General features: G+C 44.2%; 1 protein-coding gene across 2 annotated transcripts in view; it reads left to right on the top strand.

The window, feature by feature from the left end:
* sema3d (sema domain, immunoglobulin domain (Ig), short basic domain, secreted, (semaphorin) 3D) overlaps positions 1 to 21,546 on the top strand; it is a 276,802-nt gene that overhangs the window by 188,535 nt on the left and 66,721 nt on the right. For both annotated transcript variants that reach the window (XM_059987393.1, XM_059987392.1), the window contains exons 7-8: positions 5,135 to 5,263; positions 8,260 to 8,402. In XM_059987393.1, coding sequence (XP_059843376.1) covers positions 5,135 to 5,263; positions 8,260 to 8,402 — 272 coding nt within the window. The remainder of the gene's footprint in view (positions 1 to 5,134; positions 5,264 to 8,259; positions 8,403 to 21,546) is intronic.

Below are 21,546 nucleotides of genomic sequence, written 5' to 3'. Positions count from 1 at the left end.
TACAGAGGCATGAGAGAGGACTTGGCCAGAATTGATTGGAAAAGAACACTGGCAGGGGTGACAGCAGATCAGCAATGGCTGGAATTTCTGGAAGCAATTTAGAGGGCACAGGATATATACATCCCTCAAAGAGGAAGAAATATGCTAAATGCAAGATGACACTACAAGAGAAGTCAAAGCCAACATAAAAGCCAAAGAGAGGGCATATAATAGAACAGGAATTAGTGAGAAGTTAGAGGACTGGGAAGCTTTTAAAAACCAACAGAAGGCAACTTAAAAAGTTCAAAAGAAGGTAAAGATGAAATATGAAAGTAAGCTAGCCGATAATATGAAAGAGGATACCAGAAGTTTCTTCAGATACATGACATGTAGAAGAGAGATGAGAGTATATTCCTGACCGCTGGAAAACTATGCTGGAGAGGTAGTAATGGGGGAGAAAGAGATGGCAGACAAACTGAATAAGTATTTTGCGTAAGTCTTCACTGTGGAAGACATTAGCAGTATTGTGAAAGGTCCAGGTGTCAGGGGTCATGAAGTGTGTGATGTTTCCTTAACTAGACAGAAGGTTTTTTGGGAACCTGAAAGATCTGAAGGTACATAAGTGACCTGGATCAGATGGTATACATCCCGTGGTTCTGAAAGAGGTGGCTGAAGAGATCACTGAGGCATTATTAATAATCTTTCAAGAATCACTAGATTCTGGAATGGTTCTGGAAGACCGGAAAATTGCAAATATCACTCCACTCTTCAAAATGGGAGCGAGGCTGGAGAAAGGAAGCTATAGGCCAGTTAGTCTGGCCGCAGTGGTTGGGAAGATATTAGACATCTCAGGGTATTTAGAGGCACATGATAAAATAGGCCATAGTCAGCATGGTTTCCTCAAGAAAATCTTGCCTGACAAATCTGTTAGAATGCTTTGAAGAAATAACAAGCAGGATAGACAACGAAGAACCAGTTGATCTTGTGTACTTGGATTTTCAGAAGGTCTTTAACAAAGAGCCACACATGAGCCCATGATATGACAGGAAAGATACTAGCATGGATAAAGAAGCAGTTGATTGGCAGGAGGCATAGAGTGGGAATAACGGGAGCCTTTTCTGTTTGGTTGTCGGTGACTAGTGGTGTCCCTCAGGGGCCTGTGATGCGACCAATTATTTTTACATTATTTGTCGTTGATTTGGATGATGGAATTGATGGCTTTGCTGCAAAGTTTGCAGACAGCATGAAGATAAGTGGAGTGGCAGGTAGTTTTGGAGAGGAAGAGAGGCTACAGAAGGCCTTAACAGATTATGAGAATCTGCAAAGAAATGGCAGATAGAATACATTGTTGTGAAGTGTATGGTCATGCACTTTGATAGAAGAAATGAAATAGTTGACTAGTTTTTAAATAGAAAGAACAGAAAATACAAAATACAATACTTGGAGTGCTCTCAGTTCTGGTCGCCTCACTACAGGAAGGATCTGAAAGGGTGCAGGGGAGATTTACAAGGATGTTGCCCGGATTGGGGAGCATGCCTTATGAGAATGAGTGAACTCGGCTTTTTCTCCTTGGAGTGAAGGAGGATGAGAGGTGACCTGATAGAGGTGTACAAGATGATGAGAGGCACTGATCGTGTGGATAGTCAGAGGCTTTTTCCCAGGGCTGAAATGGTTGCCACAAGAGGACACAGGTTTAAGGTGCTGGGGAGTAGGTACAGAGGAGATGTCAGGGGTGAGTTTTTTACTCAGGGAGTGGTGAGTGCATGGAATGGGCTGCCAGCAAAGGTGGTGGAGGCGGATACGATAGGGTTTTTTGAGAGACTTTTGGATAGGTACATGGAGCTTAGAAAAACAGAGGGCTATGGGTAGCCTTAGTAATTTCTAAGGTAGGGACATGTCTGGCACAACTTTGTGGGCCGAAGGGCCTGTATTGTGCTGTAGGTTCTCTATGTTACTAAAAAACTGCAGTGCAGAGGGATTTGGGAGTCTTTGTGCAGGAATCCCTGAATATTAATTTGCAGGTTGAGTCTGTGCTGAGGAAAGCAAATGAAATGTTAGCATTAATTTAAAGAGGACTAGAATATAGGAGGATGTAGTGACAGCTGTGGAAAATTAGTCGTGATGAAATGGCAGAGCAGACATGATGGGCCAAATGGCCTAATTCTGCTCCTAAATCTTATAGTCCTATGGTCCTTCGATACTTGAACATTTGATAATGTGGACAACCTTTACCCCAGGATAGGGGAGTATGAATCTACGGGGCATAGTTTTAGGGTGAGAGAGGAAAGATTTAAAAGGGACCTGAGAGACAACTTTTCACCCAGAGGGTGGTGAGTATATGGAATGATCTCCCAGAGGAGGTTTTTGAGGCAGATACAGTAGTATCATGTAAGAAGCACTTGGACTGGTACATGTGTAGGACTTAGTGGGACATGGGCCAAATGTAGGAAATTGGGACTTGCTGGGTGGGCACCGTGGTCAGCACGCACTGATTGGGCTGAAGGGCCTGTGCCTGGGCTGGGTTGCTCTGTGACCCCTTCCAGCACTGGGTCTATAGTCCTGCAGGGCCAGTGCAGATTCAGGTACTGTTCAAATGGGACGAGGTTCTCTGCTCCACATCCTTTTAGACATCACCAGCCTCTGAAGGGAGGGTTTACCCCCATCTCCCCTTTCACCCTTTTCCCAATTGCTTTAAATTCGAGGGTTGGGGGATGCGGGGGTGTTGCATCAGGGTTAGCAAGAACCGGATGGGCTGAAGGTCTCTGCATGTGCTGTACTGAATTTCTGCCTCTTGGCTTGTGACAAGAAATGGTTCATTATCTAACCCTCGCAACATTATACACTTCATGTACAGCCTGTTAGGTATAATTCATACCGTCATTACTACGATTTACTCCTTGTAAAACTATACATCCTATGAAATAACACTTCGATATTTGCTCTGAAAATATACCCAAATGGAACGTTTCTTCAGTTTGCAAATGGATTTTCTTTATCGTCATTTTGAGCGAAAACATTTGGAAATATTTTAATGCACATTAATATGAAGAATGGGTATCCCAGCATGAGCAAGAAATGTAGGGTGTGCAGTGCAGTGGGAACTCTAATGAATAGTTGTGCCTTACCCAAGCAGAGAGCACACCTCCCGTACAATACTATCACCCCTGCAGTGCATTCCACACACTCACCACTCTCTGTGTAGAAAACCTACCTCTGACATCCCCCCTATACTTTCCTACAATTACTTTAAAATTATTATTATCATCATCATCATCATTATGTGCATGTTGTATGACGTGGCAATCATGGTCTTCCATCTGTCTTTAATCTGAGAAATTCTAATAAGCTCTTCAAAGCCTTTGCCTGTCCATCCCTCGATATAACCCATGAATGCCACGCGCTGTCGACCACGATTTTTTCTACCATCAGTTTTTCCTGTCACTGCAAGATGTTCGAGCTTCTCTTTCCTCAGTACATGCCCCAAAAATTTCAGCTGCTGTTTCCTGACTGATATTATCAACTCTCTTCTCATTCTGGCTCTTGGCAACAGTTCCTCATTTGTCACTCTGCCCTTCCAAGATATTTTCATCATTCTTCTCAAAAACTACATTTCTGCAGCTTCAAGTCTTCCCTCGTTTTGCTTTGATATTGTCCAGCATTGGCTTCCGTATGTCACGTAGCACCACAACAGTCTGTTTCATACACATTGAGATCATGTTGTTCTTTATGTTATGGACTTCTGGTCAAGATGGCACCTGCAAGCAATACTCCTTTGGTCGACATCTTCTGGATAGATCATGAAACCATAAACACTATTTATTTTATGTCTTTTACGTTTGTTTTTCATCTTGAATGTGATTCTGGAAGTGTTGGAGGCTGTGATTTGCAGTTTGGAGATTGTCTCAGTCTCGGAGGATTTCGCGAGGCAGAGGCAGTGTGAGCAAACCTTATGGAAGACTGCGGGACTGGGTGCGAGCCAATGTCCATCTCCATTTCAGCCATTAAAGTTTCCATTTTTTGCTGATTAAAGCAAAAACCGAGATTGAAGCATCAAGGAGAATGCAGAAGGCGCCTGCCTTTTTATCACTGGTGGGATCGCTCTGCTACAGAGATGAAAAGACCTGCCACTGGGCCTGGGGAATATTACCCAGTTCTTCTGCATTTTGGATATGGATTTGGACTATCTTCTTTTTTCATTCTTACAGATTTTGATATTCTGTTTTTTGCCTGATTTTCTCTCTTTGTGTGTGTGTGTGTGTGTGGGGGGGGGGGGGGGTGGTTGGGAGGATTTGGGGTTGATGTGCCTGTTCCATTTTTGCTCTTTTTTTTTTGGTTCAGGGAGAGGAGATTTGGGGATTGATGATTGAGCTCCCATTCTTTCTTGTTTTCTTGGCTATCTGGAGAAGAAAAATTTCAGAGTTGTATACTTTGATAATAAAATGAACCTCTAATATCTTGCTCAAATGCTTAAATATGCATTTAGCAATCTTCTAACTTCAACATCAGCCCTACTGTGCATGTTATTATGCTCCCTAAAATTATGCCCTTCCTTATTAGCCATTTCCACCCCTGGGGAAAAAGGTACTGACTTTCCACTCTATCAGTGCCTCTTCTCATCTTGTACACCTCTATCAAGTGATCTCTCATTCTCCTTCACTCCAAAGAGAAAAGCACTTGCTCACTCAACCTTTCCTCATAAGACATTCTTCCAATCCAGGCTGTATCCAGTAAATTTCCTTTGCATTCTCTCTAAAGCTTCCACATGTTTCCTTTCATAAGGCAACCAGAACTAAACACAATCCTCCAAGCATGGTCTAAACAGAGTTTTATAGGGCTACACATTACCTTGTGGTTCTTAAACACAATCCTCTGACTACTGAAGGCCAACACACCATACAACTTCTGAACCACCCTGTCAACATGCGTGGCAACTCTGAGAGATCTATGGACATGGACCCTGAGGACCCTCTGTTCCTTCACATTGCTAAGAATTCTGTCATTAATTTTGACCTTCCAAGTTGAATCGCTTCGCATTTTTCTATGAATGAGCTCTATCTGCCACTTTCCAGCCCGGCTCCGCATCCTGTCAAAGTAAATTTTTAACAATCCATCCGATTCACATACTGATTTGTGTTCCCCTGCTGTCTGCTTCTAGATGAATACCTGTATGCTGGAACAGCATCGGACTTCCACGGCAGAGACACGGCATTCACTCGCTCTCTGGGACCGCCTCTCAGCCAAAACTACATTCGCACTGACCTCTCTGAACATTACTGGCTCAACGGTAAGTCCCTCCCGCAGCCTCGCAGCCCAGGAACAGGATCCTGGTGTTGGGAAATACCTCTCCACACCTGGGCTGCATTAGCAAACCAATCCCATTTACAAACCATTTCCCACACACAGAGAGGACTTCCCTCAAACTGCACTCACTGATTTGATGGGATTCTACTGAACAGGATGGGTTCAGAATGAATTACTCTCTGTTCAAATATCTCAGACGCACATACACACAGCTGGGGTGCCTCAGACTTTTGCACAGTACTGTATTTGTAAACATGGAAGAGAGAGCAAATTTATAAATCTGGTGGGAGCAAAAGATGTTGAGAATGACAAGGGTGGTGTGCCATGGGAGGGGTGTAGGACAGGTGGCAGAGAAGGAGTGCCAGGCACTGGGGAGGGGGGTGGCATGTGTTCAGACACGCCCAGCCTTGAGACACCAGGCCAGGTCATTTGATTCCAAGCAATTGGTTTATTGATCATTACAGAGTGTCTGTCTGGTGTTTCTCTCTCCCTTCCCCTTTTCCCAACCAAGATTCCCCTCTCTCTGCCCCCTTCGCAGTCTTGAGTCTACAATAGAGACTCACATCAGAATCAGATTTATCATCGCTCACATATGTCATGAAATCTGTGTTTTTTGTGACAGTGGTACAAGGCAATACATAAAATTAGTACAGTACTGTGCAAAAGCCATTGGTACCCTAGCTATATATATGTGCCTAAGACTTTTGCACAGTTCTCTACTCCCACTCCACATAGTCACATTGTGAACCTGATTTATAAATTGTCCTTCAACCATACACCAGAAGAAAAATAACATTCAAACCTGTTAATAACTCAATTAACAGGAGAGTTAAAGCTAGGTAAGTTCATACAGTTTATATATTTCTTCCAACATCTAGACTTTAATGCTGAGCATTTTAATATTACCACAGGAAATAGTTCAATCTATAATAATTGTTATTATTACTTAATCATTATTGTTAATAATGGGTTGATGTCCCTGGTTGGATAAAGTGAGATGGATAGGCTCCCTCACAGGCAGATACCTAGTGATGGATCTCTGGGTTCAAATTCCACTACTAACACTCAACCAGGCATCGGGAGAGGGGTGGGGAAGGTAGGAGGAGATGTGCGATCAAAGCAAAATCTGGCAGATGCTGGAAAGCTTAGAAAGGCGGTGCCAGAACTGGTATTACCAAGTCTGGGAACTGGAGTTACCAACTCTTCCCCCTTCTGAGTAACAGAGCTGATCAGGCAAAATATGATAAATGTAGCCTGTGTGGAGCACCAATGGCCACAGTTAAACACACGTCTGGACAATGTGACCATACTATGTTGGCACAGGAATGTGAGGCATCATTTTTGGGCTGCCCCCAGCATATCATTAGGTTGTATTGGTTGTTAACGCAACCCAGTGCATGTTTCACTGTATGTTTCCATCTGTTTGTGACAAACAAGTCTAAATCAGAATAAGGTCAGGTTTATTGTCCCGACTTAGGTTGTGAAATGTATTGTTTTGTACCTTGCTATATTCAAGAAGACTATAAATTGCAGTAAGATGTATAATGCTCTTTTTTGCTCTACTTTTACAAATGCTTAGTGGCCAGGTTATGAGGTACACCTGTGCACCTGCTCATTAATGCAACTATCTAATCAGCCAATCATGTGGCAGTAACTCGATGCATCAAAGCATGCAGACACAGTCAAGAGGTTCAGTTGTTCCGACCAAATAGCAGAATGGGGAAGAAATGTGATGTAAGTGACTTTGACCGTGGAATGATTGTTGGTGCCAGACTGGGTGGTTTGAGTATCTCAGAAACTGCTGATCCCCTGGGATTTTCACACACAACAGTCTCTATAGTTCACAGAGAACGGTGCAAAAATCAAAACAAAACGTCAAGTGAGGGGCATTTCTGTGGGTGAAAGTGCCTTGTTAATGAAAGACGTCACAGGAGATTGGCCAGACTGGTTGAAACTGACAGGAAGGTGACAGTAACTCAAGTAAACATTCATTACAACAGTGATGTGCAGAGGAGCATCTCTGAATGCACACCATGAAGTGGATGGGCTACTGCAGCAGATTCACCTCTTGTTCCTAATAAAGTGGCCACTGAGTGCACATGAGAGCACAAAGAGTGAGGGGGTTCATGGTCTGACGGCGGAGGGGAAGAAGCTGTTCTTGAAATGTTGAGTGTAGGTCTTCAGGTTTCTGTAGTCCCTCTTTGATGATAGCAATGAGAAGGGGACATGTTCTGAGTGACGAGGGACCCAGTGATGCTGCCTTTAAGGCATTGCCTTTTGAAAATGTCCTCAATGGTTGTTGCTTGAAATCCCCACCTGCTCTCAGTCTAAAAGCAATGTCACAGTCCTTCCTGGTGACTGTGAGACTATCAGCTGCATGTTAATTCCTTCCGATTCACAAATGACCACTAGGGAAGGAAGTCTTACGTCCTTAACCTTGGCTGAATCCAGCGATGACTCCTCACAGTCTTTGAAATGTCCAAGCAAGCTGGTCAGATGAAGGAAATTGTGGATAAACAAAGATGAAAGACTACAGATTCAAAATTTAAAAACAGCGAATGTCTGTCCTTGGTTGCTGTACCCACATCTGCCAAACAAATAAATAAAGGAAACTCGCTTGTAGTGTTGATCACTGTCCACGTGAGTGAGTTCTTCCTGAAGTCATCCCAACATTGTTCTCACATCAGGGTTAGCAAGTGTGACTTTCTGCTTTACTGTGAGTATATTTCTGTCAAATGAGCAAAGACTGTGAGTTTTATCTGTTAGTAAAGTGTTCTGAGTACCTTTTGGGAACCCCGGTATCTCCACTCTGCATCACGTAGGATTATTGTAAAGAGAGACCATTTGGATCTAAAAATAACAATGTTTATTTTTGTTAACAAAAGCCCCATTCAGCGCATTTTCAATGGATTAAATTCTGTTCATATTTTCCAAATTACTTTTCATACTCAGTCTCTAAACAAAAGATTTTCTTTACAGAAGCCAAGTTCATCGGAGCGTTCCCCATCCCCGACACCTACAATCCAGACGACGATAAGATATACTTTTTCTTTCGAGAAGCCACAGAGGACAGCCACACCTCTGACAGAGCCATTTTTTCCAGGGTTGCTCGTGTCTGTAAGGTAGGTGAAGGCTCGCGGCAGTCAGTTGTCCATTGTCGGGACTAGAGTAACAATCTGCCCTGGTCGTGTTTTCCACACAGTGGCCTCTTCATTGCATTTGGTTCTGTTGCTTTGTGATCTCGAGATTCTGCAGGCGCTGGAAATCCAGAGCAACACACACGAAAAGCTGAAGAACCTCAACAGGTCGGCCATTCTGATGCACTCCACATCAAGTGCAGAACCAGTTCGGAGTCCTAGATATAGGAGCATAGGGTATCCCTGCTGTAGTACTGAGGGTCTGTGCAGGACTCCTGCTGTACTGAGCATCCCTGTACCTGTTGCCTTCGGCTGGTCTGCCCAAATTCTGAAGCTTGAACTGATTTCGAAGTCTGGATGATGCTGTGGTAAACCGGACGAGCGAATTTGCAGACGGCACCGAGACTGGGGGTGTAGTGGACAGCGAGGGAGGCTACCATGGCTTGCGGTGGTATCTGGACCAGCCGGAAAAAAATGCAAATGGATTTTGAGTTCAAGGTCAAGTTTAATTGTCATTCAACCATACCCGAATTCCTGTGAATACAGCCAAACAAAACCATGTTCCTTCAGGGCCAAGGTGCAAAACAGAGTACCAACAATCAGACACAGGACAAGACAGGTATAGCAGATATAAGTTAGCAAGCACATATAAGATATCAGTAAAAACAGTCACACTAAAAGTATAGTGTGAGACCCTGAGTCCATGAAAGTTGCAGCAGTCGGCAGTCAAACAGAATGCAGCTTGTCTTCTGCTCAGTGAACACTAGTGTGCAGAAGTGACTCCAGCATGGACGCTGTCCCACACCGCCCTCCCCCAGCACTCCAGTGGAGCACACCGGCTTCAACACCTCTCTCCTGGGCAGCTGTGATTAGGCAACACTGCAGCACGTGGCCTAATCCTCGCCACAACTGAGGCCTTGCAGCTCCCCTGCCGTCTGCCAACCAATCAGCGAATCAGACTTGCAGCATTCCAAAATCACGGGAGAAGTGTCTGAGATGATTACTTGCTGTTAGTCTGCACGCCACCTTCGCGCGCCAACTCCTCCGACGCCTTTCTGACGCAGACAGCAGCCACGATCCGTAACGAGTCCAACTTCCTCAGTTACTCCGCCAACGGGCAGCTTGCTGATGGGGTGGGTCTGCAGTGCCTTAAGTTCTTAATGTCCAGCAGGGTCTTGCAAACATATAAAATACGCTTAGAAATGTCAATAACACTTTTTGCTGACCCTCTAGAATCCGCTGAGTCCGACTGCGCCACAGACAAGTGTGAGGTGGTGAGGACAGACCAGGGTAGGACTTACACAGTGGACGGTAGGGGTGTAACACATCAGAGGGATTGTGAGTACTGATCCATAATTCCTTGAAAGTGGCATCGCAGGTAGACGGGGTCGTAAAGAAAGCTTTTGTCACGTTGGCCTTCATAGGTCAGAGTATTGAGTACAGGAGTTGGGATGTTATGTTGAAGTTGTATAAGGCAGTGAGGGCAGATTTGGAGTACTGTGTGCAGTTTTGGTCACCTACCTACAGGTATCAATAAAATTGAAAAATTACAGAGAACGTTTACAAGGATGATGTCGGATCATGAGTTATTGAGAAAGGTTGAATGGGTTAGAACTTTACTCCTCAAACTGTAGGAGAATGAGGGGAGAGTCGATAGTGGTACTGTATACAAAATTATGAGGGGTATAGACAGGGTAAATGCAAGAATGCTTTTTCCACTGAGGTTGGGTGGGACTAGAACTAGAGATCATGGAGAAAGGTGAAATGTTTAAGGGGAAACTGAGAGGGAACATCTTCACTCAGAGGGTGGTGAGAGTGAGGATTGAGTTGCCAATGTAAGTAGTCAATGCAGGTTTGATTTCAACACTTAAGAGAAGTTTGGTTAAGTACATGGATGGGAAGGATATGGAGGGCTAAGGTCCAGGTATGGGTTGATGGGACTGAGGCAGAGTGATGGTTCAGCATGGACTAGATGGGCTGAAGGGTCTGTTTCTCTGCTGTAATGCTCTATGACTCTATGAGACTCCAAGACCTTTCCTTGGTCAATGCTAGTGCAGAACCCTGCCTCAGGATCTATTCAGGAGGTGCTGCTGAGAACTGTGGTGAAGAATGTTTATATTCAGGTTAGCGAACACTGGAAAAAATCCAGCGAATGTTCAGCATCGAATCCCGAACAGTGAGCAGAGCAGAGAGTCGGATATGTATAGGAGACTGAGAAAACATTTATTCAGCTGCCTCAGGCGTCGGAAAGCAGAGTAATGAGGTCTGGTTTATGCACCGGCAAGCCCTCCTGCCTCAGTCCTGGCTTCCTCCACCCCTGCCACTGTCACAGTGAGATCAGCTTACAGCACTGGCTCCTTCTCAACTCAATGCTTGACACACCTTTTAGCAGAGGATGTATCCGCGCTGTCCGCTACATTTAATTTCCTTCGGGACACAGCGCAGTAACAGGCCCTCCCTGCTGAACAAACCCACACCACCCAATTCCACTCATTCGACCAACTAACCTACAAACCCCTACGTCTTTGGAATAAAACCATTGGCCAATCTATTCGGCCCATCGAGTCTGCTCCACCATTCCATCAAGGCTCATTTTTTATCCGTCTCAATCCCATTCTCCTGCCTTCTCCCTGTAACTTTCGATGCATTGATTAATGAAGAACCTATCAACCTCCGTTTTAAATATACCCAGTGAATTGGCCTCCACAGCCGTCTGTAGCGATGAATTGCACAGATTCACCACCCTCTGGCGAAAGAAATTGCTCCTCATCTCTGTTCTAAAGGGAAGCTGTTGTATTCTGAGGCTGTTTCTAAATCCTAGACTAGAGGAGAGGAAAATCCTCTCCACTCTATCTAGGCCTTTCAATATTCAGTTGGTTTCAATGAGATCCCCCTTATTCTTCTGAGCTCCAATGAGTACGGACCCAGAGCCACTCCTCATACCTTAACCCTTTCATTCCCAGGATCATTCTTGTGAATCTCCTCTGGACCCTCTCTAACACCAGCGCATTCTTTCCTAGATAAAAGGCCCAGACTGCTCACAGTATTCCAAGTGCAGTCTGACCAATACTACATAAAGCCTCTGCATCACATCCTTGCTTTTATATTTTATAGTCATCTGGAAATAAATGCAAGCATTGCATTTGCTTCCTCGTCACAGACTCAACCTGCAAGTTAACCTTAAGGAAATCATACGAGAGGACTCTCAAGTCCATTTGCAACTCTGATTTTTGAATTTTCTCCATGTTTAGAAAATAGTTTATGCTTTTATTCATCGTAGAAAAAATACATGACCATACATCTGCCACTTCTTTGCCCTTTCTCCTAATCTGTCTACGCCTGTCTCCTAATCTGCAGACTCTGTGTTTCCTCAATGCTACTCACTCCTCTGCCCATCTGTCAATCATCCACAAACTCTGTCTCAAAGCCAGTTAACTATTTAACTAAGAATTTGCTTTTCTGTTTTTTAAACCAAACCAGGTAACTATATTTCTCCAAGTTTTACTTCATTAGCCTATGCAGAACTGTGTATACACACACACACACACACACACACACACACACACACACACACACACACACACACACACACACACACACACACACACACACACACACACACACACACACACACAGCTGGGGTGCCTAAGACTTTTGCACAGTACTGCATTTGCCAATGTGAGATGGAGAGCGAGTTTGTAAATCTGGTGGGCACAGAAGAAGTGGGAAGGTGAAGGTGGAGTGCCATGGGAGAGGTTGTAATGAGTGCTAAGGGTGAGGGATGGCACGGGTGCAGACGTGCCAAGCCCGGAGACACCAGGCAAGGTCATTCGATTCCAAATAATTCATTTATTGATCATTACAGATTGTCTCTCTGGTGCTTGCCACTCCCTCCCCTCTCCCTTCCCCTTTTCCCAACCATGATTCCCTTCTCCCTGACCCCTTCCCACTCTCAGTCCACAATAGAGACCCAAATCAGAATCGGGTTTATCATCACTCACGCATGTCAAGAAATTTGTTTTTTTAATGGCAGAAGTACGGTGCAATAGATAAAATTGCTACAGTACTGTGGAAACATCCTTGGCACCTTAGCTGTGCCTAAGACTATCGCACAGCGCTCTATTTACCCATTCACTCCCTCAGCTGCTGATTGGGCAGAGATGTGGAGAAACCTGCAGTTCTGTTATTACACCACTGTATCAGTGGTACCACAGGCTGTAGAAAGCCAAACTCAATTGCTGGCTTGTTCTAATAAACAGTTTGTAAGAAAATCCATTTATAAAAACTTTTGGAGAATATCCCTCCCACGAATAGAACCGTCTATGCCGTACTGAAAGGGTTTCAATTGAGATATCAGATTACTTCTATGACTGAATAAGCTGTTTCTCCATGTAAATCCAAATTATGCCCCAAAGTCAACCGATCCATGTCAGTAATTGGATCCAAGTACGTCTCCCCGTTATTTCAAATAAAAGCCAAGTGTTTGGTTTGAGCTTAAGTGATGATTAAATAACTGAAGAGTGAGTAACTACACTGTGAAATCTGCTCCTACCAGAAATTTTTTTGTAAAGAGAGATTGGTCACATTTCATCGTCCTCAAACGGACTGAAGTGCATCGTTTTTGTCAACAGTGATGTGAGGGGCTGCCCCCAAGTGCCACCACACATAACGTGCTCACAATTTACCCTAGTCGGTACATCTCTGGAATGTGTGGGGGGAAACCAGAGCACTTGGAGGAGACCCACACAGTCACAGGAGAGCAGACAGACAGCACCAGGAATTGAACCGCTGGCGTCGCTGACACTGAAAAGAGTTATGTTGGCCACTGTGGCACCATGCTGCCCATTTCATTACCATACTGCACGCGTGCTACTGAAGCCAAGGTTATCAGCCAGGATCTTCTGAATGGTGGGGGGGGGGGGGGGGGGTTGCTCTCTGCTCTGCTCCAAGCTCTTATACTCTTGGCTGGACTAAAGTTAAAAATCAGAGCTGAATTCATTATTATCCACTCAAGTTCACATGGGCAATGGAAAAACTTCCTTGTAGCAGCGTCACAGGCACAGAGCAGTCGAGACACAACAATCACAAGGAAAAGAAAACATGGATTAATATAAATTGTACAAAATTAGGCAAGAAAGTACAGATTTAAAAGAGAAAATACATTGTAGTTGTAACCCTCATGTTTGTTTAGGGGAAAACAGCCTCTGGCCCCGCCAAACAGAGAAATCACGTTTGTGTGGATGCTGTGTGATGTGCCGTCCGGTTACAAACCCACAACACAAAATATCAGGCAGTACACCATCTGCAATTAAATGATTGAACTTTTTGAATCTTAATCTGAATATAGAGTTGGTAATGAAAATAAAAAAGGGCCCAATTCAAGGAAAAGTCAAAAGTGCACATTGGAGCTCACTCAGTCGCCATTCTTCCGCCATCGGTCTCCTCCGAGCATCGCCGACCCTCGGACCCTCGGACCCTCGGATCCCAGTCCACTCCATCCGGTGGTCTATCAGCTCTCTCCACATGTGTCTTCCCTGTCCATCTCTTCTCGACCAAAGACCGCGAAAAATCTCCTTCCACATTCACAAGATAGAGCAACGATCTCTGATTGGCTAACAGTCCTATTACCTCCAGCCATAACCCAAACGTTACCGCTACAGAGAAACCATTGCCTCAGCAGTAAACATTACAGAGAAGCCATTACGTTAACCTTAGCCATGAAACATTACAAAGAAGTCACTACATTAGCAATGAATCCTTACAGCGCATTACATAGTGAAAATGTGTTATTGTACTGAGGTATTGATGATTGGTTCAAGAACTGAATGGTTGAAGGGAAGTAGCCGTACCTGAACCTGGTGGTGTGGAGCTTCAAGTTTCTGTACCTTCTGCTGATGGTAACTGCAAGAAAATGGCATGGTCCTTGTGGTGGGAATCTTTGATGATGGGTATTACCATCTTGAGGAGTGGAGGGATAATGCATTGGGCTGAGCACAGTATTCTCTGCAGTTTCTTACATTTCTATGTATTCAAATTGCCATACAAGACCATGATGTAACCAGCCGGCAATGAATTTGTGAGGGATTTCTTTGAGGGAGACGATGGACCAAGTAAGAGCAATAGGTGGGATATTACCTTCTGAGAGGAGCTTTTGATTCAGAAGGTCCGGCGGTGAAGGTGGGGTGGATCACCTTGGATTATAATCACAGCCTGTTTGTAAAACCCAGAGTGAGAACTGTGAATGGTATTTCACCTCAGCCTCTTGGGATGCTTTAGGGATTCTGTTTGTGTTTAGAGTCTCTGAAAATGTCAGATTGAAATATTAGGCGTTTGAGAAAATCAATTTCCTCCCATAGTTCCGGCTTGAAGGGGTGATAAGTGGTATTGGTGAGGTGTTGTTGGAGATCACCTTACACATCATGAGCACAGTCTGGGAGTGGATTTTCTCAACAGGAAAACGTATTCACGATGTGCAGTGCTAATGCTACGTCGGGAATTGCCTGCTTATGGCTTATGCAGACTCCTGCTGTGTACTCGGATTGTATAAATGTATCAGAAGTGTTGTGGTCTGAGAAAGTTGCCGTATCTCACACTCTGTGTGGTGAAGAGAGAAGCTCTAATATCAGGGTGCATAACTGCCAAGGTGTTTGGAGGAAAGTATGGGGGGGGACTGTCAGAGGTAAGTTCTTTTTACACGGAGTGGTGGGTGCGTGGAATTAACTGCCATTGGTTGTTAGTCCATTTTTGTGTATTCTCTTTCACTGAATCTGTTGTGTATCTACTGCGAATGTGCACAAGGAGATCAACTTCATCATAGCTTATGGTGACATATGCATACTTTGATAATAAATTTACTGAGAACTTTGAACTGTCAAGGGTACTGGTAAAGGCAGATGTATTAGGGGCTTTTAAGAGTTTCATAGATAGGCACATAGATGATAGAAAAATGGAGAACTATGTGGGAGGAAAGGGTTAGATTATGCTAGAGTAGGCTAAAAGATCAGCACAATATTGTAGGTCAAAAAGGCTGTGCTATGCTGTGCTGTTTTGTGTTCTAAGTTTACGGTTACCAATATCCCAGCTAATATAGTGGAGGACTGTACATCACTTGATAGAGGGTTTAAAATGATGAGAGGCAGTGACAGAGTGGACAGCCAGCACCTTTTCCCAGGGTGAAAATGGCTAGTATGAGGGGCATAATTTTAAGGTGATTGGAGGAAAGTATAGTGGGGATGTCAGTTAGGCTTTTTTTACACAGAGAGTGGTGGGTGCATAGAACTCACTACCGGGGGTGGTGGTAGAGGCAGATACATTTGGGACATTTAAGAGACTTTTAGGTAGGAACATGGATGGCAGAAAACCAGAGGCTATGTGAGAGGGAAGGACGAGTTTGATCTTGGAGCAGGTTAAAGGCATCATGGACCGTAGGACCTATACTGTTCTATCTTTCCATGTCTGATCCTAACTCCATGACAGAAGTCAGCCTTTCCCAGACAATGTGCTCAGTCTACTGTGGTGAGGTGGAAAAGTTTCTAATAGCAGGTGAACATTTGTAGCTGTGGAAACAGTAAAGCCCAATCTCCACCACCTTGTAAATGGTCAAATGATAAGGGAGACAGCTGGAAGTGTTCATGTAGGGAAGTCACATCTATAGAGACTAGAACAGTTCATCTTCAGTTCTGATGCAGGGTTTTAACTTGAAAGATTGGCAATTCCTCCCCCTTCCCAGATAAGGATTTGCTCACTAGACATCTCTTGGTTTCTCAAGGGCTTTGCAAAGAATTTAGGAGGCAAAGGATGCTTGAAGGAAGGAGTGAAAGGTTTTATAAACACAGGAGATTCTGCAGACGCTGGAACTCTACAACAACACACATGACATGCTGGAGGAACTCAGCAGTTCAGGCAGTACCTAAGGAGAGGAATAAACATTTGATATTTTGGGCTGAAACCTATCATTGGGACTTCATCATATTTTATAACTTGACTCTTGAAATGTAACTTACGAGAAGAGAAAGCTTAGATGGGAGCTGGGAAAAGGCATTGAAGAACAACAACACACACGAAGTGCTGGAGGAACTCAGCAAGTCAGGCATAGGTCTTGTGAAAAGAAGTCAAGAGATATTCTGCTGAAGTTGAATTAGATTTTCTACGGAGACTGAAATTTGCCATGCTTGTAACTCACCACAAAATTCTAAACTGTGTTGATTGTACCAAACAAAGTACTTAAGTTTCAGCAAATTTACTATTTTGCAATTAGTATTTTGGTTTAAAAGGTTGAAATAGGAGTCAAGAGCCTTTTATATTCTCCATCAATCCTGTAGTCCAGATCCAAAGGTCTTCAGACTTCAAAGGGTGACAAATGATTGCAAAATACGGCTCTGTTGTGATTGATATTACTTTCAGTTCAGTTCCTTTCAAACTCACAAAAATCAGTGAATTCTTTGAGAGGTATAATTCATCAGAACATGCAGAGTGGATAGGAGCAACCAATGATTGGTATATTTACAGGAGTTAATGAGGAGTTGAGGAGTGTTATCGGTAACTACCGATAACAGCTTTGATGTACGTGGATTTATTAAAATAAATATGTTTGCTTAATAAGAACTTTGTGCTGGCTGCATTTCTTGGCCATTGGTGGTATTTTTGCACAGGGTTGGGCTGTTTATTTCCAGATTCGTTCATGGATTAAGCGTTATCGGCCTGAGGCATGGAGGAAAACTGTGACTTCGATCACTGGGTGATGTTCCATGAGCTCAAGCACTTGCACTGATGATGATAAGGCCCATTGTTATGTTCACCATGGTCTTTTCATGAAGAGAGTAAACATTTTAACATGCAGTTTCAGGTTTCAAATTAAAGCATTTCATGAACAAGTCACAAACTGGGCACAAACTGCGGAAAAACTTTTTCACCCAGAGAGTGGTGGATATGTGGAATGCTTTGCCCCAGAAGGCAGTGGAGGCCAAGTCTCTGGATGCATTCAAGGGAGAGTTAGATAGAGCTCTTATAGATAGCGGGGTCAAGGGATATGGGGAGAGGGCAGGAACGGGGTACTGATTGTGTATGATCAGCCATGATGACAGTGAATGGTGGTGCCAGCTAGAAGGGCCGAATGGCCTACTCCTGCACCGACTGTCTATTGTCTATTGTCTATTTCAACCTTTTGCAGGTTTCAGAAGGTTTTTCTGGTTGATTGAAGATGTTCCTGATGGTGGAGAAGCTTGTGCTCATGGTGAAGCTGGCTAAGTCGACAACCCTCTGTAGCTTTTTCAGATTCTGCACATTGGCGACGCCATACCAGACAGTGATACAACCAATTTGAATGCTCTATAACATTCTACAGTACAGTGTATCTGTAGAAATTTGGCGACGTATCAAATCTCATCAGACTACTTTCTTTGTAGTTGCATCAAGGCATTGGGATCAAGATAGATCTTTAGAGATGTTGACCCCCCTACCCCCCCCCCCCCAGGAACTTGAAACTGCTCATCAGTACCTCTGCTGGCTTCTTGACGAGGGCCGGTGTATGCTCTCCCAAGTTCCCCTTTCTGAAGCCCACAATCAATTCCTTGGTCTTAATGACACTGAGTGTGAGAACATTGTTGCAACACCATTCAAGCAGCTGGTCTATCTCACTCACCACTTCTCATTACTCAGTGTTGACCATTCATTAGTATTAGAGAAGTGCTCATACTGACGGCACGATCAGCATTTCAGTGCCTGGGCCATGTGGCTCCAGGGGTATGTTGATATAGACTTTGAGGAATTGTTGGTGATGGATTTTGACCTCATGATTTATTGATGATCACATTATTGATTGTGGCAGCTTGCTATGCGCACATTGGCAGTGACCCCTCCCACTTTTCAACCGTGACTACAAGGCAAAGCTGTTTCAGTGGCCATAACGTGATTCGGATTGACTGAAGGCAGGACAAAAATGCAATCCTTTACTGATGTTGGTCTTGGCTGCGGGTGTTTCTGGAGATGTCTGAGATCCTGGTGAAGTGTGGTGCTGGGGGAGCTTGCTCCATCTGTGCAGGTTTGTTGCTGAGTTCCCCATCTGCACTTGTCTTCTGGACCCTGCCCTTCCTGGAACTCAGACTGCTGGAAGTACCTCCCCTTGAAAAAGGCTGATGCTAAGCTCCAAGGTTTCTTTCTGAGTGCCGAGTTTATTGACTATTATTCCGTGCATAGATACAGTGCAGGTGCAGGTACTATGAGCAGCAGCATTCCAGACACAGAGGAACAAATGACACACAGAACATTAATTATATATAAATTATACATACAATATGTTACTCAAGAACTCTGCTATGGACCTTGGCTGTGAAAAGAGGAGGGTTGGCTATGGAGCTCAGAGCCCAGAGCCAACAGAAGCTTGGGAGACCTCATGCCTGTGAGAAGAACACAACAAGAAGATAGGCTGCATCTGGAGACAAAGAGAAAGACTGGCACTAGAGAGATGATTCTGATGAGTTACTGTTTGTAGCCTTGACCTCAGTAGGGGTGATGGAATTAAGTAAATGACATCCACTTAACCCATGATAATGGTAAAATTTCATTTTTGGTTTTACTGGATCTTGGTGCTGCTTCTGACACAGTTGATCATGGCATAGTAGTGGACAGACTAGAAAACTGGGTTGGGACTTTCCAGTAAAGTCCTAAAGTGGCTTAAATCATGTACAGGACAGGGTCTATATTGTATTGATTGGTAGCTACATATCTGATCAAACAAAAATGATATGCGGAATGCCTCAAAGTTCGATACTCAGGACTCTTCTGTTTAACATGTATGTGCTCCCTGCAGCTAAGATCATGGTAAGCAACAAAATATCTCGCTTTAATTATGCGGATAACACTCAGATTTATATAACAGTATCATCAAGTGAGTATGGTCCCATACAGTCACTGAAAAAACTTGTAATGAACAAATCACTGATTGGACGTGCCAAAATTCCCTCAAACTAAACAAAGAAAAACTGAAATAATTGTCTGTGGGGTGCTAAAAGAGAATGATTAAAAGTCAGTGGCTAACTTAGAATCCTTGTTACAGTCTACAAAACAAGCCAATAACCTTGGTGTTGTCATGGACTCCGACTTAAGTTTTAACTGCCACATTAAGACAATTCCAAAGCCAGCCTACTACCATCTTAAAAATATAGTGAGAGTGAAAGGGCTTACGTATCGGCAAGATCCAGAAAAACTCATCCATGGCATTTATCTTTATGAGGCTTGGCTACTGCAATGGTGTTTTCACAGATCTCGGTAAAAAAATCCCTCGGACAGCCGCCACTAGAGTCAGAACATCCTCACTGAGACAAGAAAGTAGAACACATCACTCCAGTTCTCAGATCACTGGCTTCCTGTCCATCAGAGGATTGACTTTGAAATATTACTACTGGTTTATACACTCTGAATAGTCTCGGGCCAAAATACATCTCCCATCCCTCACTGCATTATGAACCTCCCGAGCTCTCAGGTTGTCTGGGACGTGTCTGCTTACTGGCACTAGGGTCAAAACTAAACATGGTGAAGCAGCTTTTAGTTACTGTGCTCCACATATCTGGAATAAGCTTTCAGATGATGTGAAGTCTGCCCTAACCTTAAGCTCTTTTAAATGGAGACATAAATCTCCAATACAAATAAACTTGCCTTGCCATGCCTAAGTATATTATTGAAGAAAAGAGAGAGAAAGAAAAGCTGCATTAAATCAAAACCTTAGTACAAAGAGGACACAAGCAGAGGAATGCGCGTGGTAGTGCAACTAGTGCTCTATAAGTGTTCTGTTGCTGTGGTAGGGTTAGGGTGGTGCAAGTTGATTCAAGAACCTGGTGGTTTGGGACTTGAGGCTTCTGTACCTCCTGCCCGATGGTAGTTGTGAGAAGATTGCTTGGCCCTGATGGTAGGTGGACACTTGTGATAGAGGCCACCTTCTTGTAGATGCTGTCAGTGTTGGGAAGGACCATGCCTCTGATAGACAGAGCTGTGTACACTATCCTCTGATATATAGAGCTGTGTACACTATCCTCTGCAGCTTCTTGGATGTTCTAACCTCAGGACTCAGGGTGGCCCCTGTGGGATAGTGAGATGTAGGGAGAGACAGGGATGCTGGGACTTGAGATAGTGAGATGTAGGGGGAGACAGGGATGCTGGGACTTGGGATAGTGAGATGTAGGGGGAGACAGGGATGCTGGGACTTGGGATAGTGAGATGTAGGGGGAGACAGGGATGCTGGGATTTGTGGGACAGTGGGATGTCGGGAGAGACAGGGAAGCTGTGACTCATGGGACAGTGGAATCTAGATAGAGATATGGAGACTGGGATTTGTGGCACAGTGGGGTGTCGGGAGAGACAGGGATGCTGTGTCTTGGGAAAGTGAGATGTAGGGGGAGACAGGGATGCTGGGATTTGTGGGACAGTGGCATGTAGCTGGGACTTGTGGGACAGTGGGGTGTCAGGAGAGACAGGGAAGCTGGGACTTGGGATAATGAGATGTAGGAGGAGACAGGGATGCTGGGACTTGTGGGACAGTGGGGTGTAGGGAGAGACAGGGATGCTGTGTCTTGGGATAGTGAGATGTAGGGGGAGACAGGGATGCTGGGATTTGTGGGACAGTGGTGTGTAGCTGGGACTTGTGGGACAGTGGGGTACAGATAGAGATATGGAAGCTGGGTCGTGGCACAGTGGGGTGTCAGGAGAGACAGGAAAGGTGGTACTTTGCAGGACAGTGGGGCATCAGGAGAGATAGGGAAACTGGTACAATGAAAGAGGATGAATCAGATCATATTGAGTAAATGTGCAAGTTCCTGTTACCATCCTGTACACTCAGACACCATTTTAGTTGGTACCTACTGCACCTCATTCAGTGGCCACTGTACGGTTGTCTGTGGTCTTCTGCTGTTGTAAGTAGCCCATTCACTTCAAGGTTCAACATGTTGTGCATTTACAGATGCTCTTCTGCACACCACTGTTGTAAAGCCTAGTTATTTGAGTTACTGTTACCTTCCTGTCAGCTTGAACCAGTCTGGCCATTTTCCTCTGACCTCTTTCATTAAGGAGGCATTTTCACTCAGAGAAGTGCCTCTCACTGTATGTTTTTTTTTGTTTTTCACACCATCCTCTGTAAACT

The sequence above is a fragment of the Hypanus sabinus genome, chromosome 13, assembly GCF_030144855.1.
Source record: "Hypanus sabinus isolate sHypSab1 chromosome 13, sHypSab1.hap1, whole genome shotgun sequence".
Lineage (NCBI taxonomy): Eukaryota > Metazoa > Chordata > Chondrichthyes > Myliobatiformes > Dasyatidae > Hypanus > Hypanus sabinus.
The sequence above is the reverse complement of the archived record's forward strand: the minus strand, read 5'-3'. Positions and strand labels throughout refer to the sequence as shown.